The 27,052-nt window shown below is 42.8% G+C and overlaps 1 protein-coding gene across 1 annotated transcript in view; it reads left to right on the top strand.

The window, feature by feature from the left end:
* The window catches only part of LOC113959226 (F-BAR domain only protein 2-like), a 164,650-nt gene that overhangs the window by 57,483 nt on the left and 80,115 nt on the right, over positions 1-27,052 (top strand). The window contains exon 9 of the mRNA XM_027668095.1: positions 26,377-26,421. Coding sequence (XP_027523896.1) covers positions 26,377-26,421 — 45 coding nt within the window. The remainder of the gene's footprint in view (positions 1-26,376; positions 26,422-27,052) is intronic.

The raw sequence follows: 27,052 nt of genomic DNA, 5'->3' as shown, positions 1-27,052 counted from the left end.
CAGGACTGAATGATTGACTAAATGATTGAAAGTGTCTTGGTGAGCTCTTCTGCCAGCTCCCTCAGTACCCTTGAGTGGATCCCATCTGGTTCCATGGACTTGTGGGTGTCTAAGTGGCATAGCAGGTCACTGACCATTCCCTCCTGGATTATGGGGGCATCATTTTGCTCCCTCCCTATGTCTTCCAGCTCAGGGGGCTGGGTACCTTGAGGACAACTGGTCTTGCTATTTAAGACTGAGGCAAAGAAGGCATAAAGTACCTCAACCTTTTCCTCATCTTTTGTTACTGTGTTCCCCCCCCTACAACAAAGGATGGAGATTCTCCTTGGGCCTCCTTTTGTTTCTGATGCATTTGTAGAAACTCTTTTTGTTGTCTTTTACAGTAGTGGCCAGATTAAGTTTTAGCTGGGCTTTTGCACTTCTAATGTTCTCCCTTCATGACCTCACAACATCCTTGTAGTCCTCCTAAGTTGCCTGCCCCTTTTTCCAGAGGTGATAAACTCTCTTTTTTCTCCCTGAGTTCCAGCCAAAGCTCTCTGTTCAACCAGGCCGGTCTTCTTCCCCACCGGCTCATCTCTCAGCACATGGGGACTGTCTGTTCCTGTATCTTTAAGATGTCCCTCTTAAAGCATGTCCAGCCTTCCTGGACTCCTTTGCCCTTCAAGACTGCTGCCCAAGGGGCTGTCTCAACCAGTCTCCTAAATAGGCCAAAGTCCGCCCTCCAGAAATCCAAAGGAGCAGTTCTGCTGACACCCCTCCTTACTTCTCTCAGAATTGAAGACTATCATTTAATGATCTCTGTGCCCAAGACTGCCTCCAACCATCACATCACCCACCAGTCCTTTGTTCACAAACAGCAGGTCCAACAGGGCACCTTCCCTGTTTGGCTCACTCACCATCTGTGTCAGGAAGTTCTCTTCCACTCACTCCTGGAACCTGTTGGAGTGTTTACTCTCTGCTGTGTTGTATTTCCAGCTGACATCTGGTAAGTTGAAGGCCCCCACGAGAACAAGGGCCCGAGATTGTGAGACTTCTCCCAACTGCTTATACAGTATTCCATCTGCCTCCTCATTCTGGTTGGGTGGTCTGTAACAGACGCCCACCAGGATATCTGCATTATTGGTCTTCCCCTTGATTCTTACCCATAAACACTTGACCCGTTCATCACCACCAGCAAGCTCTAGACAGTCAAAGCACTCCCTAACATACAGGGTTACCCCACCGCCTCTCCTTCCTTGCCTATCCCTTCTGAAGAGTTTATAACTATCCATTGCAGCCTTCCAGTTGTGTGATTCATCCCATCATGTTTCTGTCATTGCAACTATATCATAGTTTTTCAGCTACACCATGGCTTCCATCTCCTTCTGTTTGCTGCCCATGCTGTGTGCTTTGTCGTAGATGCACTTCAGTTGGGCTAATGCCCTCTTTACAAAGGTTTTTCTTCACTGCAACCTAATTAACTTATCTAGTCAGTTTTATGAGCCAATTCTTACAGAATTTACTTTAAATAGTTTTTTTAATGTTTAGTATTGCTGTGGTTTAACCCCAGCCAGCAACTCAACCCCACGCAGCCCCTTGCTCACTCCCCCACCAGTGGAACTGGGAGAGAATCAGAAGGGTAAAAGTGAGAAAACACATGGGTTGAGATGAAGACAATTTCATAGGGAAAACTAAAACTGTGCACACAAGCAAAGCAAAACAAGGAATTCATTCACTCCTTCCCATGGGCAGGTAGATGTTCAGCCATCTCCATGGAAGCAGGGCTCCATCACACCTAATGGTCACTTGGGAAGACAAATGCCATCACTCTGAATGTTCCCCCTTCCTCCTTCTTCCCCCACCTTTATATACTGAGCATCACATTATATGGTCTGGAATATCCCTTTGATTGGTTGGAGTCAGCTGTCCCAGTTGTGTCTCCTCCAGTCTTTTCTGAACCCCCAGCCTCCTTGCTGGAGGGATGGTATGAAAAGCAGAAAAGGCCTTGGCTCTGTGCAAGCTCTGCTCAGCAATAACAAAAACATCTCAATGTTATCAACACTGTTTTCAGCACAAATCAAAAATGTAGCAGAAAATGTCTGCTTTTCTTTCATTCCAAGTATATGTTAAATTAATAGTGGAGATAATGTGTATTCCAGTTTATTTACACATCAGTGACTTCTAGCTTTATTTAATTAACCTAATAATGCTCACCAAAAAAATTTGGTTTCTTCCAGTATGAAAAGTTGATGCTGCATGAAGTAGAAACCGCTAGGAAGTATGAGTTCATGTTCTTCTAAGATCTTATGTCTGAAATTGGCAGGATAATATATAATATGTTTAAAGATACTTGTGAATATCTATATAGCTGTAGTTGGTCATGAATGATTTTCCATTTTAAGCTACTGAATTTCTGTGCCCTTATCTCATATGTGGGGAACTGTGTGTGTGTTTGTCCCTGTATTAGTTTTTGCCCACTACACAGTTTACCCAGAAGGTATCTTTGAAGGCCAACTGAGAAGACTCAGCTGTACTGCATTTAAAAACAAAAACATGAACAAAAGCCAAATTTAGATTATTTATTTTTATCATTTTGTTCTTATGTCATTGTTAGTGGTTGTTGGTAATTTATAAGTTGTTCCTCTTACTTTGACATTTTTCTTAAAAAATTAATAAAGATGAAAACAGAATTTTTTATTGTAGTACAAATAACAATGGGAAAGTAAAAATTCTTGCTGTCTCCTTAATCCCCCAATAAAACAGCAGATGGCAATTATTACATGTTATGCCATTACTCAGTGTGAGAGGGGTGTTGGGTCATCTTTTAACTATAGTAAATATTTCTTAATTGATTTTCTGCTGGCTCGATCTATTATTCACATTTGGAATTGGCCAGATTGTGATTTACAATGCAATCCTGCCTTATTGACCACACAAGTAGGCAGAGAAAATCTGACAAAGAGGAATAGTCACAAGTTGTCTTCTAAGTGTACCAGTAAAAGCATGTAGAATTTGGGTTGTAAAAAACACAAGCCCATAAAAATATTTCTTGTTTCATTTAGCTAACCATCCAATGAACTTTATGGAGGGGCTAGAAGTAGTTTACATTTGTTAAAACATTGTAAAATTAGTGCCTGCAATTGTTTGGATTAAATAACAATGGAAGTAGTCGACAATACTTATTGTCCATGATTGCTCTTGATCAGTTGTTACTGGCTCTTGCACATATAGTAAAGCATTTGAATTTGTCCATTTAGGTATTAAGAATAATAGTATGTCCTTTTAATCAAATATTCCTTCCACAGTTAACAAGATTCAGAAAAGGGCAGTTATATTGCCTCTAATCCTTTTTCTCCCTCCACCAAAGACAGAAATTGGCAATTACGTCAGTAACTGATCAGTAATGATGGTTAAAAAAAAGTTTGGTCTGTTGCTTTTTTGGAGTTGCTGAAACCTATTTTGCTTTATTTGCCCATGCAGAAAAAGTTGTCACAAGGCTCCTGGTAACTCCAATCATGAGAAAGTTTAGGGTCATGGATGTCAAATGGAGACATTAGTTCAGGGTTATTTTTTTTAATAATTTTTAAATTCTTCTTTCTGGGAAGGCTATTGAGTAATCTAGAATTGATAAATTTGTCAGTGACTTAGCACAGCTATAGTGTCAGGATCTTCACTGCCTCACAAGGTAGTGTATATCAGAAAAATAAATCCTGGCATCCTTGTCAACATAGGAGCTCTGTTTCTGGAGTGCTAACACAGTTTATATTTTGAGGTATTAAAAAATAATGGTTTATTTGGGTATGGTGTTCCTGCTGAAAGCAATGTGAAGTTTTCACAGGATGCAAAACTGTTGATAAATCATTACGTTTACTATTTGGATGGCAATCAAACCAGTTTAATCTGAATTATTGTTACCAACAATATTTCAACCCGCATTAATGCTGCCAGCATTGCCTGTTAACAGAACCATAAAGCATCAGTGCTTCAAGTTAGTAAACATTTAAAAAAACAAATTGCACCTATACTTTAATTACTTCTGATTTAGTGTACTCAACTGAACCATTGTTCATTTGATTTGAATAATATTTTATATGACTGGCTCCTGGGGGGGGGGGTACTGCAAAGTTCAGTATGAATTTGACGTGCTATGAGGTCTTTTCTAATTGCTTACCTGGCATTTTTTCCTAAATGCTTATGGAGCACTGCTAATGTATTTTTGGTTTTGTTTCCCCAAAGTGAATGCAAGAGCATTGTAGTGAACTGCACCATGACTAGGAAGCTAGTGCAAAGTAACTAGCATACTGTAAATGCACAATTGTGCTCACTCCTTATTAATATTCCTATTTAAGTTAATGTGTTGTGTTAAACCACATCTATCTAATGAAGCAATGTACAAGATGAACAAGATAAAGTAGATGAAAAGGGGTTTAAGAATGACTGCATTCCTCTTAAGAAATTTTGGAAACAAGTTAGTCTTTTCCCAGAGACTGAGAGACAAAGCAAGGGTCGTGTAATATTGATACTTGCTTTGATTAAAGCTACTACCTTTAACAATAAACTGCTTTGAGAGAAAGACTTGACAGTGCTGCATGTGGCATTTCTTTTTTCCATGGGTTTGTTTGATAACATAGTAGTTTATAGAGTTTATAAAAATGCTTTTCTAGTAAGCTAAATGGCAACAAAGTAGATTACAATAAACACTAAAAATGGTTAATACTAATTTTTAAGTTCTGCATGACATCGTTGAGCTCCTTTTCCACAAGGCAGTATCACAGTAAGTAGTTATTTTATGTTTTTATAAATTATTTTCTTCATATTTTATGTAAATATTATAAATATTTTAATGTGGTCAACACTTATGATATGTATAAATAGCCAAAAGTGTTTCAGTTCTCTAAGTCTGTGCCCACACATGATTTTACACAGAAGGTTGACTGAGGAATGAGTTTAGTTTATTGATGCTGACAGTACCGAAGGGATTCATAAAAGTATTCTTTGTAAGGAAGACAGTCCACTGCTATATTTCAAAAGCTAATGGGAGAAATTAAGTGTGAATATCTTTAAGAATTTCTATAGAAAGCTGGGCTTAAGGCAATTTTTTTTACATATTTAAGGGTGCTGTGCTGTAGAGCTCTATTTTCAAAGAGGAGGTACAAGCTCAAGGGCTGTACCAACAAATGTGTATTTATTCCTATCCCAGATGTGCTGGTTTAAATGTTAACCAGCAGGGGAAACCAACCCAACTCAAAAGAGAGATTACAAATCAGAATAACAATTTAATAAAATAATACAATAAGTACGACCACATGGACAAGCAACCGGCCCTAACCCACAAAGCCCAAATGTACAACCCAGCACCCCAGGGCACAAACAAAACGGTACTCCCTGCCCCCCCCTCAAGTCCAAAACAAAGGGAGAGTGGAAAAAAAACCTGCTGGTGGGAGAGCTGCTGCAGTCCAGTCAAAGTGGTGATTGCAGTTCAGTTGAGGGTGGTGGTCTCAGTCCGGCTGAGAGCGGTGAGCTGCAGTCTGGCTGAGAGCGGCGAGCTGCAGTCCTCCTCTGGATCCCACGAGAGGTGGAAAGGTTCTGAAACTCCAGGTTTATATATTCTCCAGCTCAGGCAGGAATGATTAGTCCCTCCCTCAGAGCGGGGAATTCCATAAAAGGATGTTCAGTCCTTCCCTCAGAGTGGGGAATTCCATAAAAGGGTGTGAGGGTGCTCAGTCAGGGAATTCCACAAAAGGGCATGAGGACAGGAGCATGGGGGGGGGACACCTCGCAGTCCTCTACTGACAACAGTTTCTGGGAAATGGCATGGAGGGCTATAGAATACACAGTTTTGGGCTACACCCATCCAGTGATGAATCGGTCCCAGCTGTTCTAACTAGGACACCAGATCTCCATTTGATTTTGCCTGCAAAAATTGGGTCTATTCATAGACAACAAAGCTGCCAAAGTTGGTGTAGATTTTTTGAAGTCTCGTCTACTAGCATAGATTTTTAATAATTACATATACCTAAATTGCAAACTTGTTTTATTTTACAATTTATTTCTTATTAAATGTCTGGAGAGTTTTAACTGTACAGGTTTTGCTCCAAAAGTCTCTTAATGCAAGTGGAAGACTGGTAGCATTGCACTGCCAATATTATCTGAATATGCCAACCAACTGGGAATTTAACATTATTTGGCAGGCAAGGCTACAAATGTGATAGTCTGAGGAAGTCAATTAAGCTCTTTTTTTTAGAGTAGTTGTGTTTTAAGCAATATCAAGAAAATCATACTGAAAACTAAAGTTACTCTTGCTGCAGCATCCTCGAATATATAGTGTTGTAAAGGAAGTTCTTGCCATACGCATATACGTATACACACACACAAGTCCATACCTGAACTTGAAAGTTTGGTGATGTTTTCCTAGTGTGTGAAAAATTGTTTGGACTCATTCTATTTCAGAAGGAAGAGCCCATCTAATTCATCCACTTTTCCTGAAGTACTCGAAAAAATCAAGAGCTGTTTCTGATATCAAGTAAAAAATTTTGTAAAACAAAAAACCCAAACTCGACTGCATTCTTCATTCTGCTTCTGGCCCTGCTTCTTCATCCTCTCTACCTTCTCTGACCTCCTTGTCCTCCTTGACTGTCTTTGCTGCAGGTTTTTTACTGGGTGACCTTTTTGTACATTTCTTCTGCTTCTGTACAGGGGCAATTGACACCATCTCATGTTGATTCTCTGTTTCGGTGGCAGTGCCTCTCTCTGGGGTTTAAGCTGCCACAGTGTCTGTCACGGTGGTTGGAGCAGCTGCAGGGCCTGTTGTCATCTCATACTCAGATTTGGAGACCTTCTTTTCCTCTGGAGGGTACTGAGCAATGTTGAACATGGCTCAATAGGCCTGGGCCAGGGCCCAACATGTTGCAGTGACTTGTTTCTAAGTGGCTCAGCAGGTCACTAACTGCTTCCTCCTGGATTGCAGGGGGTCTATTCTGCTCCCTGTCACTGTCTACCAGCTCAGGAAGCTGGTTGCCCTGAGGATAAGTGGTTTTTCTGTTAAAGACTGAGGCAAAGAAGGCATTAAGTATCTCAGCCTTTTCCTCACTATTGGTGACCATGTCGTGTCCCCCCCATCCAATAAAGGAAGGAGATTTTCCTTGGCCCTCCTTTTGTTGTTGATGTATTTATAAAAACATTTTTTGTTATCTTTCACAGCAGTAGCCAGATTGAGCTCTAGTTGAACTTTTACCTTTCTAATTTTCTCTCTACATTACCATCAGTTGCTATTCACAATTTTAGTTATTTATGCTGCCACTATAGTTTCTCCTTTTTTGAAAGGAGTACTATCACCATGATATGTAGGGTTTTTTTCAACTCGAGTTTAAAAAATGGGTGGATTTGGTCAGGTCTTAAGCATCTCTAGAGGCTATATATGAGCTAGACTGAGGATGTAACAAAAAGTAGTCAGAAATTCAGTAATTCTTATTGTGGAACTGTGTACTTGTAGAATTAGATTTAAGGATACAGTATTACTTCAATGTTTTTCCCTCAAAATGGCCTGTTAACAGGCCATTTTGTTAAATTTTCTGTCCCTCATCAACTTTGTGGTGACCAAATCCATGAACTAACATTTGCTTGAGGCAATCTGGTACTAGCATGCTAAATATACCATAAACATATTATTTACCTTAGAAATGGTAAAACAGCGATTCATCTTTATTCTGCATTCCTACAAATAAGTTATGCTTGAATTTTCTTATTTTTTAATTATAGAATATAAAAAGTCATTTTTCAGGGAAAAATTAAATTCTCCTTATCTTTTTGAACAGACAAAAATGGGGAGTTGGTGTTAGATGGTGTTAGAAAGAGTAATGTTAAGAAAATATATTTTGGTTTCCTGGTTTCTAAATTTGAAAGCTTAAAAATTGTTGATAAACATAAACAGGTTCAGATGATAGCAAGAAAAAAATTGTTTAGATGTTTCTGTACTCACAAAATTGACCTTTGTGATGCAGTTTAATATCTGAACACTAAAACAGTCATTTGTTTTGACAACAGAATTAACTGAGGTTAAACCAGTCAAAATTCCACTTGTATCAAGTTGCTCATTAGGAATTGCTGTCTGGTCTTTGTGCTGTCAGAAAAAGTGACCTGTTCTGCTATGAATAAATAGCAGAATGATGGTTGGTCCACAGAATTTGAGAGAAAGGTTGAATAAACTTTCTACTGTAGAAACAATTTAGAAGTGAGACACTGCAAGGGGGAGGTCAGAATGTGCATTGATATCCAGTTGAGCTGTCATCTGGCACTAAGCCAGACATGCAAAGCTTTGCCATTTGAAGCAGCATGTGAAGTATATGTAGTTTTAAGAAAAAATTACCCTCCTTTCATGCATGATTTGCACTGACAGACAAACTTTTGGTTTTTACAAAAGCAAGAATATGATTTGTTGTTGTATTTGTAATTACAAGTACATATTTGTGGAGTTTTTTCAAAAGCTTTTGTTTGAAACAGATATGCTAATATTTATATGTATGCATGCATGTGTGTAAATTGATCCCTTGGGATGGGGATGAAGGGCAGATGTTTTTGAGTGCCTGAGTGCTTCCAGTTATCAAAAATTAAATGTAGTTAATAGAAATATATGCTTGAATGAGATAACATTTGTTCCTGTCATGCATACTCCCCGTTAAACTAGAAGGGAGACAATTTCCAAAAGCAGATACAAATGTAAAACAGTTTTTAGGTAATTTGTTGACTTTTTGTTTTGCTTACCTTTTTAGCTGAGCAGGATTTTTCCAGTTCATTGATATACTTACTGTGGGTTCTTTTTCAGGGTATGACATAATATTATGTTTTTCTTCTTAGCAATAGTAGTTGGTTTTTGTATTTGCCTTGTTTGTTTAAGAAACCAAACATTAAACCTTTTTTCCCTCTATTGAGGAAAGTGCAAATTATTTTATTCTTTTGACCTTAGCAAAACCTTTATCTTCCAAATGACTCCCTCACAATATACTAGAGATAGGTTTTGTAACTGTTTTCAAGGTAGTTGACAAAGAACTAGCTGTCTTAAAGACAATTAGTGTCACTTTGTACATAAATTAAGTAGGGGGTGTAAGGTTTTTATTTATAAACCCTCTTCTATAGTTGCCTTGTGTATATCTGAAAATACTGTTCCCATAGATGTGGACTAAATATGTAGTAGGGTATTGTATTAGAATTAACAGTGCAATTGTAACCATGTAATTACATTTTCTTCATCTTTGTATAAGATCAGTATCTCCTCATTGCTAGCCATTCACTTTGCCTTTTAGTGTCCTGAAAGTCTACATACTTGCCTCTCGTAACAAGAAAAACAGTACATATGCTTTCTCAGAGTCTGAGATGCATCCTGAGCTGCAGACTCACTGTTGCTTAGTTTATGCCAGTGTCACTTATTGTATGTTGTTAGATTAAATGAAATAAAAATTGTCCATTTATTCAAATTATGTTTCCCGTCTTCTGGCAAACCAAAGCTTCCTCATTTTCAAAAGCCTAACAACTACCCCACCTCTGATTTATTTGCTTCAGTCTCTTGTCAAATAGCAGCTGTCTGCTTCGATGTATGAATTGATATGCACGCAGGTACCCAGAGGACCAAACCACAGCTAAGGTATTAAGGAAAAGTTTATTCCAAAGCTGAAAACCCTAAAATACACTGCAAAAGTCACAGCAGATGGAAAGTGAGGTCACGAAGAGGCCTGTACCCTGGGTGCTTTTATATCAACATCTTTCACATGCAGATAACTTCAAAAGATTTCTCCCAGCAGGGGCCTCACAGTATGTGTGTGAGAACAGTGTTATCTCTACATAGGAATTCTACTCTTCAGGGCAGGCAGAGAATAAACATGTAGATGTAATAAATGGAATCTTCCCACAGAAACCTTCCCAGGCCTGGCCTTTCCTGCTGTGAAGATCTCTCGAGCAAAACAACTGTAAAAAAAACCCCAATTCTCTTCTCCTCACCAAATCTTCTTCCATTCTGGGCCCCTTCCTCCTGATAGATGTGCCTATAAAACCTTCATCCTTTTGCCTTTTCTTCATGTCCTTATCTGTCCTGACTGGTGGAATGCTGTGAGCTGCAGCAGCTTGCCTTGGAAAGTGTTTTAGGATGATGCTTGGTGGGAATGTTTGCATACAATTAGATGAGCTCACTACATTTTTGAGGCCCCCTTCCTTTGTAGAATACTAAACTCTCATTAGCATCCTGATTGCTAGGTATGTATCCTTAAGTGACTGAAATCCCACTAGATATTCATGTCTCTTTCTGTTATAAAGGCTAACCTTCATTTACATACTATATTATTTTTTTATCCTGTGTGTGTACAGTATCAAATACTTCTTTCAAGTCAGATATTTAAGATATTTAAGCCATAGAGTTGCCATTCTATAGCTCAATGTAACAACAGGCAGACCAGACTGTAAATACATTTTCTTGAACCTGAAACTTTCCATGCTTAAAACAACAGAACATTAATTGAGAGACTTTTGTAAAGGTTGGACTAGATGTCAGTTATTATTTTTTATATTTTAAGACAGCAGTATAAGTATTTTTTATTTTCACAGTCCTGCTTCAGTTCCAACATTTGCTTTTATTTTACCTTCATATGGAAGCTTGAGAAAAGGCTTCCTTCTCAATTCACATTGTTTTCTTGTCTTTTATGAGAAAAAGAACAAAGGCAATCTCAATGCTTTGACTGTAGTACTGCAGATGATGTTGACGATTATTATTATTATTGCAGCATGGCAATATCTAGATTGTCCTTTTCGGTGCTATGGGCTATGATGCAGCAGGGACTCTAGAGACTACTTCAGGGAATGACTTTAGTCCCCATCATCATCAGTATCTCTTAAATGTGAAACAACTGCTTTCCTTTCTTTGGATGTTGCAACTCACAGTGAATCTGTGCACTTGCTTCAGAAATCTTGGTGGTTAGACTATGTAGCATGAGGTTCTGTAAATAAAAGTATCAGTTCAATTAAGTTAATCTTCCAAATTTTGAGTTGAAATCCCTGTTGGAGTTAACCCTTTGCCTATAATTCAATCATTGAGCATGTCTGTTAAGAAAACTTTTCTGCCTCATAGTGAAGAGGTAGTGCACCTACAGTAAAATCTCTGTGTAGCTGTTATGAAAGTTATTGTGATACCAGCACATGAGTTTCCATGGTTTGATTTGCATCTGTTTGGCAATCTCCAATAATGCCAGCCCACCCGGAGTTTTTGACTGAATCATCTAATGATTAAGGAAGCAGAAAGATAGACTATATTGGTGGTTCAGAGAAGAAAGCTTTTTGAGTTGTGGGTTTTTTTTTTTTGTTTGAGGGGTTTTTTTGCAATGATAGTGTAGATATTTTTGTTTACCGATGCACAAGAACAGTGGACAGTGAGGGGGAACTTCTTTAGAAAGCATTCAAATTCCTTATTGATGGTATGCTTCCATAACAATGTGTGCCAAAAGCCTTTTAGCTGGCTAGGAGACTGCAGCTGATTCTAATGGGAGACAATGTGATCACAGGACACACTTATGGCTGTGCTACAGTATTATTATCCCTTTGGGCATAAAGCCATCTGCCATCAGGAGACTCCAGCTATTATGTGGGCTACCAAAAGCTCATCACAGCTATCCTGTTTTCTAAATTGGTTCAACATAGAGCACCACAGAAAATGCATATTTCTGAAATTTATTTTTTTTTGTTTAAAAATACTACTCCCTGGACAAACTGTGATACTCTCTGCAGCAGGCACATAGGAAACAGAACTGTTGGGAGATCTGAAGTTACAGAACAAAACTCTGAGAAAAATTAAGAACTACTACAAATTTCACTCCATTTTGCTCAAAAGGGAAAAATTTATGAGTTTTCACAGAATTATGGAATCACAGAATGGCTCAGGTTGGAAGGGGCCACAGTGAGGTCATCTGGTCCAACCTCCATGTTCAAGCAGGGTCATCCTAGAGCACATTGCATGGGATTGCATACATACGGTTCTTGAATATCTCCAGTGAGGGAGACTCCGCAACCTCTCTGGGCAACCTGTTCCAGTGCTTGATCACCTGCACAGTAAAGAAGTTCTTCCTCATATTGAGGTGGAACTTCCTGTGTATCAGTTTCTGCCCATTGCCTCTTGGCACCACTGAAAAGAGCCTGGCTCCATCCTCTTGGCATCCTCCCTTCAGATACTTATAGACATGGATGAGGTCCCCCCTCAGTTGTCTCTTCTTGAGGCTAAACAGGCCCAGTTCCCTCAGCCTTTCCTCATAAAAGAGATGCTCCAGTCCCTTAATTATCTTTGTTGCCCTCCATTGGACCCACTCTAGGAGCTCCATGTCTGTCCTGTACTGAGAAGCACAGAACTGGACACAGCACTCCAGATGTGGCCTCACCATGGCTGTGTAGAGGGGCAGGATCACCTCCCTCAAGCTGCTGGCAATGCTCTTCCTAATGCAGCCCAGGATACCATTGGCCTTCTTGGCCACAAGGGCACACTGCTGGCTCATGGATGGCTTGCTGTCCTCCAGGACCCTCTGGTCCTTCTCTGCAGAGCTGCCTTCCAGCAGGTCACCCCCAGCCTGTACTGGTGCATGGGGTTACTCCTCCCCAGGTGCAGGACCCTGCATTTGCCTTTGTTGAACTTCAGGCAGTTCCTCTCTGCCCATCTCTCCAACCTGTTGAGGTCCTTCTAAAGGGCTACACAGCACTCTGGGGTATTGGCCATTCCTCCCAGCTTTGTGTCATCAGCAAACTTGCTGAGGAGGCACTCTGCTCCTTCATCCAAGTCATCAATGAATAATTTAAACAATACTGGGCCCAGTATTGAACCTTGGGGGGCACCACTAGTGACAGGCTGTGCTGGTTTAAAGGTAAATCGGCAGGAGAAATGAACCCAACTCAAAAGAGATTATAAGTCAGAGTTATAATTTAATAAAAATAATACAATAAATACAATAATACGGACAAACAATTGGTTTTAACCCACAAAACCCAGATGTATAACCCAGCACCCTGGGGCATGAACAGAATGGTGTTCGTTGGCCCCCGTGCTGAGCCCCATGTGGTCCCCCTGAGTCCAAAGTAAAAGGAAAGGAAGACCTGTTGGCGAGAGTGGTGATCGCAGTCTGGTCGAGAGTGGTGGTTGCAGTCTGGTCAAGGTTCTGGTCCTTCTCTGGATCTGATGAGTGGGCCCAGAAGTCCCAAGACCCCAAGATTATATACACTCAGGTTCGAGTGGGAATGCCCAGTACCTCCCCCAGGGCCAGGAGTTCCACAATGGGTGATTGTGAGTCATGAGATATTTTTGGAATCCTTGATGGCCCATTAGGAGACATGACCCCTCAGGCTGGGTGTGGAGGTGCTAATGACTCCCCGGAGAGGAGTTATCACATCTGAGTAATTGGTGTGAGGATAGGAACATTCTCCTATCTCCCAGGCTTCTTAACACCCAGTTTACAGCCTGAGCGGGTCAGGTGTGCTCTGGGCAGCTGCTGCAAATGGTCTGTAGTTAACAGTTCCTGGGAAATGACATAGAGGATGCAGAATACACAGTTTGGGTTACACCCACACAGTGATGAACTGGTCCTGGCTGCTCTAACTAGGACACAGGCTTCCAACTAGACCCTGTGCCACTGATCATGATCCTCTGTGATCTGCTGTTCATCCAGTTCTCAATCCACCTCACTGTCCACTCATCCAGTCCACACTTCCTGAATTTGTCTATGAGGATGTGGTGAGAGACAGTGTCAAAAGCCTTGCTGAAGTCAAGGTAGACAATATCCACTGCTCTCCCCTCATCCATCCAGGGAGTTGTCTCATCTTAGAAGGCAATCAGGCTGGTCAAACATGATTTCCCTTTAGTGAATCCATGCTGACTACTCCTGATCATCTTCTTGTCCTCCATGTGGATGGAGATTGTCTCCAGAATAAGACGCTCTATCACCTTTCCAGGGATTGAGGTGAGGCTGACTGACCGGTGGTTCCCTGAGTCCTCCTTCTTGCCCTTTTTGAATAACAGAGTGACATTTGCTTTCTCCCAGTCTTCTCCTTATCACCACAGCCTTTCAAAGATGATCGTGAATGGCCTCGCTATGGTGTCTGCCAGCCCTCTCCTCACATGTGGATGCATCCCATCAGGGCCCATAGACTTGTGGATGTCAAGTTTGCCTAGGTGTTCTCTAACCTAATCTTCCTTGACCAAGGGAAACTCGTCCTTCCACCATTCCTTTACCCTGGGGTCCTGGGTCAGAGATCCCTGAGGGCTGGTCTTGTCAGTGAAGACCAATGCAAAGAAGGTGTTCAGTACCTCTGCCTTCTCTGTGTCCTCTGTTACCAGGGCCCCACCTTCATTTATTTCCTGCTTGCACTTGAGTAATGACAGGAGTTCCTTGTTTATCCGCACAGCTCTCTTGCCCCCTTTGCCCAATTTCTTGCTCATCGGGATGGACCATTCTTGACCCTGGAGGAAGTGATCCTTGAATATTGACCACCTCTCTTGGTACCCTCTTCCCTGAAGGGACTGTTCCCATGGGATTCTTCCAGGAAGATCCCTAAGGAGGCTAAAGTTAGATCTCCTGAAGTCCATGGTTGCAATCTTACTTGCTGCCCTGCTTTCTCCTCACCCGATACTGAACTCCACAATCTCATGGTCACTGCAGCCAAGGCTGCTCCCAACCTTCACATCTCCAACAAGGCCTTCCCTGTTTTGTTAGTATGAGGTCAAACAGCACACCATTCTCCACTACCTGTGACAGTGTCATGGTTTGAGAGCCTCAAAATCCAATTCCCTAGTCCAAGCCCCCTCCCACATCTCAACCCAGTGTGAGATGGTTTTTCCAGACACCACACGAGACTCAAAATGGGGGAAAGGGAATATATATTACAATGACTGTACAAAATAAATACTAAAATACATTATATACAATCTTAATTATCTCTACCATGACATAAAAGTATTTACAATGGATCAAATCTCTTCTCCCCTCGAAATAAAAGTCCAGGAGAGAGGATGGAAAGATCCTTTCCACTCTCAGAGCAGCAATGTCTCTAAGGCAGCAGGTTCTCTGTCTCTCTCTTCCATGCAGCAGCTGTAGCTGGATCTCTGCCAGTACACACGAGGGGGTATCCAAGCCCTCTCGGCCACTCGTCTCCAAGCGAGGGTCTTCTCTTCCGTGGGCTGCATTCATCCAGACAAGGTCGCCTCACCACGGTCATATGAACGAAGTTCAGGGGTCTTCGTGACGGTCTGTATCTTCAGGGGATTCAAGTTCCCCTTTGCAGAGCTCCATACTCTGTCTCAAGCAGCGGGGGGGCCAAGCTCACCCCCTCCGCATTCCTTCTGAGCTTTTCAGCTCCTTTCTGCAGTGCTGTAGCACTCCAAGACTCTTTCAAGTAAGAGTCCATCATCCTCCTCTATCTCGGAGGTCTCAGAGGGGTTTGGGGGTTTTGGCTTCAGTTCTTACCCCAAACTCTGTAGAGCTTAGGTTTCTCTCTCTGCTGCTGGTTCTCGTCTCTCAGACAACTCTGTGTCTCTCTTGCTCTGCTGCAATGCCTCTGCTGCTTCTCTCTTATCTCTTGGCTCTCTGCCCTCCGTACGCTGCTCCTGCTGCTTCTTACAGTAGAGAAACTCCTTCAGCTCTCAGCTACAGAACCTGGCCCAGTTTAACACTGTTCCAAGTCCCTGCAGTCCTCCTGCCGGGGGCTGGGGGGGCCAGACCCCCCCAGGGGGGCTCCTGCCCTTTCTCCTTGTGGCTCTACAACATGGCTACTTGAACAACAACTACAACAACTTCTTTCTCTTCCGGTCTGCTTGTGATATGTTTATATTTTGCAAAAGCGCTCATTGGGTAAAACCTCAAGGGTCACCATCCCCTGGGGTTTTACCATTTTATAACTTCAGGGGGAATACTGTTTCCCCCCACCACAGACAGGAAGTTGTTATCAATGCTTTTCAGGAACCTCCTGGACTGTTTGCGCTTTGCTGTGTTGCTTCTCCAGCAGATGTCAGGGTAGTTAAAGTCCTCCACAAGAACCAGGGTCTGAGACTGTGAGGCTGCTTCAAGATGTCTGTAGAAGGCCTCATCCACTTCCTCCTCCTGATCAGTTGGCCTGTAGCAAACACCAACAACGGTGTCACCCTTACTCGTCTGCCCTTTTATCCTAACCCATAAGCTCTTGACTCGCTCATCATTGTCTTAGTTTAACAAGATTACAGCTTAAGAGTCTTCAGGTGGAAGTGTGGAAAAGAAATAGCTTTTTATTAACAAAATCTGAATAAACAAGAAATGGTGCAATCAAAAACTTTCAGAAGAAACAAAACAACATCCCAAATCCCCAGGTGGGGGGGAAGAAACCTGCAGCAACCTGGGGGGGGAATGCAGGACTGTCACGGCAGTTCAAAAGCTGCTCACAGCCACATGTCCTTTGCAGCCAGCAATGAAAAAAAAAAAAGTCCTTTTCCCACAGGCAGTCTTGAAAGCAGAATACCTCAGTCTGAGATGGATCGGCCTCTCTCTCTCAGTTGTCCTCTGCGAGGTGTCCCGTGTGGAAAAAATTGCCTCTCAGGAAAAGAGAACGAGGCAGCCAAAAACCTGCTGTGTCCGGTCCCGGACCAAACCCCCAAAAGCCTCCAAACCAAGGACTCCTCCAGCTGTCCCTGTGGCCACTGTACTTTTCTGCTAGATCTCCTCCTCTCCCCACTCCTGCACTGCCCTGCACTTGCAGCTCCACTCCGCCCCCACCCCCTCCCCCTACTCCCTCCATCCTGGAAGAAACAGATGGGGAGGGAACAGGGACGTGACCCTAGGTGATGCCGAATTTGCCCCAAAAGGCACTGAAGAACTGCTCAAAACTGCTCTGTCTCCCCTCCATATGCCTATTTTGTGTATATGTTAGCATTTTTAGTTCTCTCTGTTTTCCTGTGTACTTACGTTATGTTCTTTGTGTCAATGTGTCCTGCATTCCTTAATGAGTTATTATCTCTGCTGTTCCTAAGACTTAGTTCTCTATGCTTTTGCTTAGAACATGCATTCTAAATTAACTCTCTAATTTTTGTTTTGCTATATCACATTCACTTTTCAGGCCTTGCTCCTCTTCATAGGGAAGAAAAAGAAAATTCCAACATCTCTTTTCAAACCTATGACAGTCATCCACCCCAAGACAGAGCTCGATACATTCCAAGTGTAGCCTCACATAGAGGGCAATTCCACCTGGTCTGTCTCTCCTAAACAGTGTGTAGCCCTTGTCAAGTCATGACAACATTCCAGTCGTGAGCTATCCCACCATATCTCTGTAATCACAATGAGATCAAAGCCCTGTGATTGCACACAGATCTCTAGTTCCTCTGGTTTTTTCTCCATACTGTGTGCATTGGTGTATAGGCACTTTATAAAGGTATTTGAGTGTGTCAATATCCCAATGGGGGTGCAAGGGGTTGCCCCATATTCCTGTCTAGTGGTTATGTCTTAGGCTGCTTGTACTTGCTCGAGGTATTCCCTCTTAAGCCTCCTTTTTCTCCTTGGGTGGTTACTATAGTTGTCCCCTTCCTCCATCTTTCCTGGTTTGAAGCTTGTCTTACCAGGTTGGCCATTCTATTGGCAAAAACACAAATTTTCCTTTGTTTGCCTTTGCTAGAAATATATAGCGCAACATGTATTGGTGGAGGTAGGTTAAATACAAATTTAAAAAAAACCCAGCAAACATTTTTGGGAATTCGAGGAAAATACTAAACTTATTTTTTTAAATGTTGCCACTAGCAACTTAAACTTCTTGAATTACAAAGGATGAAAGACATTTAATTTGAATTAAGTAGAAAAAATAAGTTAGGATCAAACATGCTTTAGAATTTTAACTGAATAATAGAATTATGGAATCATTTAGATTGAAAAAGATCGAGTCCAACCATTAATCTAATACTGCTAAGATCACCACTAAACCATGTCCCTAAGTGTCACATCTACACATCTTTTAAATCCCTCCAGGGATGGTGACTCTACTACTGCCCTGAGCATCCTGTTGCAATGCTTGACAATTCTTTTATTGAAAAATTTTTTCCTAATATCCAACTAAACCTCCCCTGGTGCAACTTGAAACCATTTCCTCTTGTCCTATCTCTTGTTACTTGGGAGAAGAAACTGACCCCCACCTTGCTACAACCTCCTTTCAGGCAGTTGTAGACAGAGATAAGGTCCCCCTGAAGCCTCCCTTTCTCCAGGTTGAACACCCTCATCTCACTCAGATGCTCCTCATAAGACTTGTGCTCTAGACCCATTGTCGTGAACGAGTGGTTTGGCCACTTAAAGAAACACCAGCAAAGGTATTGGCAAAAGCAGGGTTTAATTTGAATTTGTGAAAATGCGACTTTACAGAGTTTGCTGGCAAGGTTCACTCTATTACTTACTGGACAGATTAAAGCATAGTGTTAGGATGCCTCTGCCTGAATTAAGGTGCAAACAAGACCATATGCCAAAGTCAATAGTACGGATTTTATTTAACAGTAAATATGAGGTAGAGAGAGAGAGAAGGGAATGGGGGGGAGAAAGAGAGTGAGAGAGAGACAGAGATTAAGTAAATATATGTCACCACCATGTGGATCCTTGCAGTGTTCCGCTGGTCCATCTTCAGCCTGGTCTACCTGGTGGTGGGGGTCCTGAAGTTGTGCTTCTGGGGTACCACTTTTATACAGTCCAAGTCCTGGGTATTCATGGGGGTAGATGCCATTCCCACAACTTGGGCTGGCATGGGTTTTAAGGACTTGCTTCATTTCTCACAGTTTGCCATGGTGGGAGTTTTGTCTGATGTGCTTACAGTCTGCAGGTGGGAATTTTTTTGATAGGTTACCCAGATCTGCTTTACCAGGCCTATCTTCTGGTTGTTGCTGTCTGCGCTTTCCCACAGTCTGCACAGTGCAATTCTGTCTTGTGTGCTAATTTCAAACCTTCACCTCCATTTAGGCCTTGGAATTAACGCCTTCCTGTTTGCCATCTGTGCTTATCTGTTGTGGTGACTTATGGGAATTTCCTTCTTTGATAGTATTTTGAGGCAGTTCATTGTGCTCTTTAAGTCCTTACACGTACAAAGGAAGATCAAACTAGAAGTAATTTAGAATGATTTACACGGAAGCCAAGAATGCAAAAGGGGGTAGGGGTGCAAAAGATATGGATGCAAAGATAATCAATTCACATGCACACAGGTAAAACCATGTGTACACCTATTTCTATGTGTGTAAATGTACCTGTCAGAAATTCCCCTCGGGTTCACTGAAATACTCATGTCAAATCCCTTTGCGTTTCCCAACAGGCAAGGGTTGCACCTGGATGAGCATGGAGATGGTGGGGGGGGATATTGATGCCTTAAGCCCCTAATGGTTTTTTTATTTTTCTAATATTGGTAAGCCTTGTAAGTTTTATAAGTAGATTCTAAAAGCAGCAACCCTCCCTCCTTTGTCCCTTGTCCCTTATCCCTTTCCCTCTAGCACCCTTGTTTACGCATTCCTTAACCCTCTTACCCCATTCTATGCTCCCTATATCAATCCTACTCCTGAACACAGCAGAAATGTTTAGTCTTTTGTCAAGGCAAGGCCTAGATTGTTGGCAGAACAGCATATCAGGGCCTAAACCATAGAATACGGTCAAAAATTAGGTGACTATGTACCCTTTGTGCTCTGATGATGGTGAAGGTGATGAAGTAGGTGGTCCCGAAATGCACCCCAGACCCATTTCTCATGGGTGGACCCGGGGCGGTCCAGAGTAAAGGCCACAGGGTGGACACATCTGGGATTGGATGGATGGTATTATAAAATGTAACACCTCAGACACGGCGGTGCGCACGTCTTGTAACATCTTAGCCTTGGCAAATAAACCAGTGGGATTTAGGTGCTGAAAAAATCTCCAGAGCAGTTAATTAGGTAAATAAACCCTTTCTTATCTCACCCCTAATGGTAATCTTTTTGGATTTCAGTAAGGCTTTTGATACTGTCTCTTACAGGATCCTTCTGGACAAAATGTCCAACACACAGATGGATAAACACATCATGTGGTGGGTGAACAATTGGCTCACGGGTCAAGCACAGTGGTGTAACATCAGACTGGCGATCTGTCACTAGTGGGGTTCCACAGGGCTCCATCTTAGGCTCTGTTCTCTTCAACATCTTCATAAATTACTTGGATGAAGGACTGGAAGGGATACTACGCAAGTTTGCACATGACAGAAATCTCGGAGGAGCTTTTGACTTCCTCAAAGGCAGGGAGGCCCTGCAGAAAGACCTTAACAAATTAGAGGACTAGGTAATCACCAACCATATGAAGTTCAACAAAGGAAAGTGCCAGATTCTGCACCTGGGATGGGGCGACCCTGGATGTACATACAGACTGCAGAATGAGAGGCTAGAGAGCAGTGCCAAGGAAAGGGACCCAGGGGTCCTGGTTGATAGCAAGTTGAATGAGTGCCCTGGCAGCCAGGGGGGTCCAGCCATGTCCTGGGGTGCATCAGGCAAAGCATCTCCAGCTGGTCAAAAGAGGTGATTGCCCTGCTCTACTCTACCACTGGTGTGGCCTTACCTTGAATATTGTGTGCAGTTTTGGTCACTGCAATATAAGAAAGATATAAAGCTATTAGAGAGCATCCAAAGGAGGGCAGTGAAGATGGTGATGGGCCTTGAGGGGAAGCTGTATGAGGAGTGGCTGAGGTCACTTGGTCTGTTCAGCCTGGAGGAGACTGAGGGAAGACCTCATTGCAGTCTACAACTTCCTCATGAGGGGAAGAGGCAGTACAGGCACTGATATCTTCTCTGTGGTGACCAGTGACAGGACCTGAGGGAATGGCCTAAAGCTGTATCAGGGGAGGTTTGGGTTGGATATTAGGAAATGGTTCTTCACTTAGAGGGTGGTTGGGCACTGGAACAGGCTCCCCAAAGAAGTGGTCACAGCACCAAGCCTGATGGTGTTCAAGAATCATTTGAACAATATTTGGGCAGATGGTGTGATTCTTGGGGATGGTCCTGTGCAGGGCTAAGAGTTGGACTCGATGATTTTTGTAGGTCCCTTCCAACTAAGCATATTCTGTGATGCTCCGATTCTTTGAAAATGTCATTTTTCAGCCAGGTTGACCTTCTTCCCTGCTGTTTCATCTTTCAGCACATGTGGACAGCCTGTTCCTGAACACTGAAGATTTCTTTCTTGAAGTGTCCAGCCTTCCTTGACCTCTTTGCCCTTCAGGTCTGCCGCTCAAGGGACTGTCTCAACCAGTCTCCTAAACAGGCCAAAGTCTGCCCTCTGGAAGTCCAAAGGAGCAGTTCTACTGGCACCCCTCCTTCTCTAAGAATTGAAATATCTTTCATTTTGTGGTTGCTGTGCCCAAGACTGCCTCCAACCATAACATCACCCACCAGTCCTTCTGTGTTCACAAACAACAGATCCAGCAGGGCACCTTCCCTAGTTGGCTCACTCACCGTGTCAGGAAGTTATCATGTTACACACACTCCTGGAACCTTCTGGACTGTTTCCTTTCTGCTGTGTTGTATTTCCAGTAGATATCTGGCAAGTTGAAATCCCCCCCCAAGAACAAGGGCCAGTGATCATGAGACCTCCCAACGTCTTATAGAATATTTCATCTGCCTCCTCATCCTGGTTGGGTGGTCTATAACAGACTCCCACCAGGATATCTGCATTATTTGCCTTCCCTCTGATTCATACCCATAAACACTGGAGCCTTTCATCACCACTGGCAAGCTCTAGACAGGCAAAACACTCTCTAAGGTGCAGGACTTCATCACTGCCTACCTAAAAGTCAACAATGGATAATAATCTGAGGGCTGTACCAGGATAGGAAGCTTTCTCTTCACATCTTGAACCAGGCCCCAGGGAGGCAGTAGACTTCCCTAAGGAGTGGGTCCAATCTGCATATGGTGTCTTCTGTTCCCTTCAGAAGGGAGTGTCCTACGATAATGACCCATCTTTTTTTTTTTATGTAGAGTTGTTGTCATGGTTGTTATTTATCTTTCTTTCAGTAAGGCAGCTAGTAGATTCGAGGGAAGGAGAGAGGGTGTGTGGTGAGAAGGGACTTGTCTATTAACTCTGCTCATTTTGGTGAAGCATAAAATAAGTTAATAGGTATCATTAAAAAGAAAGTGTTGTGAGGAACTGGACTTTTTAAATTGCCTTAAAACATTGCTACTGGAGCAAGCTGTGCAAGCCTCCTACCAGGGGATTGAAGATAAGACTGAAGGGAGGAGGTCATAGCCCACAAGATGTTTAGATTTGTGAGGCCCTAGGGACAAAGTCTTGGGGGTGTGATGCTTCTTTTAGGTGTGTGATGTTTATCTAAGGGAGACCAGTGGCCTGTCCTGGGATGTGATGCTTATCTCCTATGAGCCAGGCTGTGTCAAAAGGAGCCTTTTGTGCACACACCCATCACTGCCCTAGAGAATGTCTGGCTTTTAGCAGGAGTGCCTCCCCTTCCCTTCCTCCCCCCCCAAGGCTAAATGACTTTGCAAAAACCAGGGCTTACAGCCTCTGCAAAAGCGACCCCCCCCTCCCCTCAGGAGGTGGCACCAGGAAGGTTTCTCAGGGTATATAAACCCACCAAATTTTGATCCATGGGCTTCTCTCCCTCACCTCCCCCTGATGGACCAAGACACCAACTACAACAAACACCAAGTTCAAGGAAACCTTTGAGTAGTGACTATAAATTTTATTCTTTTCTCTCTTTCTTTCTCTCCTTTCCCTTACACATTTCCTTGTGTGCTCTTTCTCCTTCTTTCTATTCCAAAAAATAATCCTGGTACTAAGACACTCAAAAATAGCCAAGAGACAGAGGAGCTAGCTAAAACTTTTATTTGAATAAAAGGGAGAGTTCATTGGACAATCCCCAATGAGGTCTCTCAACTTGATAGAGGTCACAGCCTCTTTTATCCCCTCTGCCCGAAACACAGGTCCCTCCCCATTTCTCAATTGGCTGAGATCCTCCAGGTTTACAGACTTCCCAACATGCCTACTACGTGTCCCCCATTACATGCTCATTATGCTCATTACATGCTCATTACATGCACACTCACTGTGCAAAGTGTTAGAAAACTTCAAACAGAGTTTTGAAATGCGCATAAAAGAGAGAATCTTACAGGAAGAATTGCAGGGTGTAAAACCATAACATTCTCAGAAATATGGTCTTGTGACTCAGATCTTTTTTGTTCACTGAAGGAATTGGGAAATAATGAGCAAATCTATTGTTTTAAACAAGATGTGGTGTATACTGGCTTTTTACTAAACCTAAGAACCACAATACTAACATACATACGTGTTGTTTGGTAGTGGCGTGGTGGTTTGATACTTCCTTTTTGACTCTTTTATCCGGCCAGTATATTACAAGCAATTAAATAACAATGCTTCGCTTTTAACTGCCTGGGTAGAGCTGACCCTCCACGCTCAGCCCTCGCTCCCATAGCAGAGTAGAGGGGGGAGGGGCAGTGGCGGCGTCCGACCCCGGTAGCTGATCCTTTCCGGGCCGGGCGCGAGCAAGGAGCTGGGACCGCTGCTGTGCTAATCAGAGGAGACTCCCCTAAAAAGAAAAAATAGAAAAAAACCCCAAGCATTTAATAAAATAAAAACTGAAATTCCACCTGAGAAATGTAAAATTCAAGTAGTTAAACCATTTGAATCACTGAGGGTTAACTTGAGGGAGGAACCCCTCTCTCCGGGGGTTTGTGGGTTTTTTTCTTTCCTTTCTAGGAATGCTAACCCCGTGCGTGGGGGCCGGTGCCGACGGCGACAGGCGCAGGGGGCGGTGGGGACGTGGTGCCGGCTGGGCTTCCACGGGCGGGCTGGGAGGCGGTACCGACCAAGTTTCCACGGGCGGGTTGGGGGGAGGTGCTGGAGGGAGAGGCGCAAAATCTTTGCATACCGTTTCTCCACGCCGCGTGCACTCCCACGTTCGCTCCCCACTCTCCTCGGTTTCACCCGCGCAGCCGCTTAGCTCACCGACGCCATGATACAAAAACCCCTGGTATTCCGTGATTTGTTTCTTCCTCCCGCCGTCCGTGGTCTCCCGCCCCCCCCCACCCCCCCACCCCCCGCAACTCCCGAATTCCCGGGACTTGCCCTTTTTCGGGGATGGGGGCTTGGATTTTTGCTCAGATTCTTGGAGATTTTCATTGGAATCGGTTATTTGATGTTGTAGAGTCATCAGAAGTAACCTCCAGGCAATCAGTGGTTCAATAGCAACTTTGTCTCCCCTCTCTTTCGCTTTCCAGATCTTATATCCAATTTTCTCCCAGTCCTTTAGAGACATGCTGTCGGAGACAGTTTCCCCTCCGTTTTCAAGCCATTTAGCAAGGGTTTTTGCGGATTTTTTGTCTAAGGGGTGTCCATTTTCCAAAATAAAGTCTTTAAGCTTGCGGTATACAAACTTTTGAGGGATAGATAGCGAGAGGCCCATTGCGAAATTACTTAGGCTTCTGTTGGTCTGCAGTTGGTTTTAAAGTTGATTTTTTGAGGGTGAGAGATGGGATTAGAGGTTTTTCCCAGAGCTCACCTTTCTCGGTGCCGTGGTCATCTTGCCGTAATCTGGGGTTCTACCGGGAAGGACCAGCGAGACGAAAACGCTTCTCTCTGCGCCGTCTGAGCCTTTGTGGCGTGGGGGAGGTTTTCTTAAGGTAAAAACCTTTTCTGCCCGACGCTGGGTGCCATTTGTCGCGGTCCGAAGGGGGGACAGGACACGAGGAAGGGTGCAAGCAAAGTTCTTTATTCAGGCGTGCGCCCGATTCTTATCCGTCCTGCCAGGGAACAAAAGGGGCAGAACATAGGGTGGTGTATCAGACAGACAAACGGGGGAGCAAATCAGAATAGGGCACAGGCAAAAGGGGAATGCCGGGAACTGTTCCCATCCTGAATCGTGTTCCCTCACACCAAACTACTCCTAGTTCAGTTAAGGGGTTGAGTGCATCTGTCACACAACTATAATGGGAAACCATAATGACAAATTTATTTAGATAGGGCACTTAACCAGTGCTCTCAACTTTTTTGTCCTGTGTAGTCTTAAAGATTTTTTAAAAGCTTTTTATCTTCTTTATTGCTATGTTTAAGATTCTGCACATAATTTTTAGCTGTCCAGATAATTGGCTATGAAGAGGAAACAGTTAGAAAAAACATGAATCTCAAAATTAGGGCTATAGTTATAGAATGATATAATCACAAAATGGTTTGGGTTGGAAGGAACCTTAAAGTTCATCCTGTTTCAACCCTCCTGCCATGGGCAGGGACACCTTCCACTAGACCAGATTGCTCAGGGTTCCCTCAGCTTCTCTGGGCAACCTGTTCCAGCCAGTGCCTCTCCACCCTCACAGTAAAGAATTTCTTCCTAATATCCAATCTAAACCTATCCTCTTTCAGTTTAAAACCATTCCCCCTTGTCCTATCACTACATGCCCTTGCAAAAAGTTCCTCTCCAGCCTTCTTGTAGGCCTCCTTTAAGTACTGGAAGGTTGCTCTAAGGTCTCCCTGGAACCTTCTCTTCTTCAGGTTGAACAGGCCCAACTCTCTCAGCCTGTCTTCATAGGAGAGGTAATCCAGCTCTCTGATCATCCTGGACCTCCTCTGGACTCGCTCCAACAGGTCTACATCTTTCTTGTGTTGGGGGCCCCAGAACTGGATGCAGTAAACCAGTTGGGGTCTCACCAGAGCAGAGTAGAGGGGAAGAATCACTTCCCTCAACCTGCTGGCCACGCTACTTTTCATAGAATCAGAATTGTTAAGGTTGGAAAAGACTTTTAAGATCATCAAGTCCAACTGTGGGTCTCAGACATGGTCTTCTCCTACAACTAGTAGTTCTTCATTTTTCCAATCCCTGCCCTTCACCTTCTGTACCTCAGGCGGTGTGGCTGGAGCACTTGTTTGTGAAGACCAAGGCAAAAAAGTCGTTCAGTACCTCAGTTCAGTACCTCCATGTCCTGGGTAACCAGTCTCCCACATACTTTCTGTCATGCTTTTATCTTTTTGATTTTTTTTACATAGTTCTTGTTCATTAAAAGAAGACAAGTTAAAAGCCTTACACTATATTATAGATGCAATTTTGAATGAGAAGAGGAAATAAATCAGAAATTTTTCATGTGGTTATAATAATATAGGAAATTAAATTGCATTTAGACAGTGTGCACTAGTATTTTAATTTTTTCAATATGAAAGAGTGAAAATATTTAATGATTCACTGTACATGTATGATTTTGCAGTCTGACCATTGGCAGAGAAATTGTGGTTTTCAACTGCCACCTAAATTTTTATTTATATTGTTTAGTATTTTCAGAAAATATTAATAGTTGTTAAAATATCTTAGGGTTTAACCTTCATTTGAGATTAAATTCAACCTAATGTTTATCTTTATTTTTATTTCTTTAAGGCCCTATTGAATTTGAGGAATGTAACACATCCAATGCAGTTGAAGGTGAGTTGCTGTAGCATAGTTATTTACCTAAGAATCCTGTGGATAGGACCTGAACCTGAGGAGAGAAGAATATTCACATTTTAATTTCTGTATTCCAATAGGCCAAAAAGCTGGTTTTTTTTGAGAAACAAACTTCTATGGAAATGAGACCTAAAATACTTTATGCGGGTAGGTTTAGATTAGCTATGAGGAAGTATTTCTTTACTGTGAGAATGGTCAGGTACTGAAACAGGTTGCCCAGGAAAGCTGTGACTGCCCCATCCCTGGAAGTGTTCAAGACCAGGTTGGATGGGGCTTGGTGCAACCTGGTCTAGTGGAAGGTGTCCCTGCCCATGGCAGGAGGGTTGGAACGAGATGATCTTTAAGGTCCCTTCCAACCCAAACCATTCTGGGATTCTATGATAAACCTTCTGACTGAAGCAAAGGCGATAGATGTTAAGAAACTACTCTCACTATCCATTTGTCATTGTTTTGGTCTGGATGGAGCACAGAAAGGAACTAAATCCCAGGTTAGCATTTAAAAATAATTTTGAAGCTATTTCTGTCTCTATTAAACTATAAGATATGACTGAGTTTATAGTTACCTGATTTGTGAGAAGTTTTGATTTATTTCACACTGAATATTTCTAAA

Source organism: Corapipo altera, unplaced genomic scaffold (assembly GCF_003945725.1).
Source record: "Corapipo altera isolate COAL_440 unplaced genomic scaffold, ASM394572v1 61029, whole genome shotgun sequence".
In the NCBI taxonomy this organism is placed as follows: domain Eukaryota; kingdom Metazoa; phylum Chordata; class Aves; order Passeriformes; family Pipridae; genus Corapipo; species Corapipo altera.
This window is presented reverse-complemented; position numbering and strand designations above follow the sequence as displayed.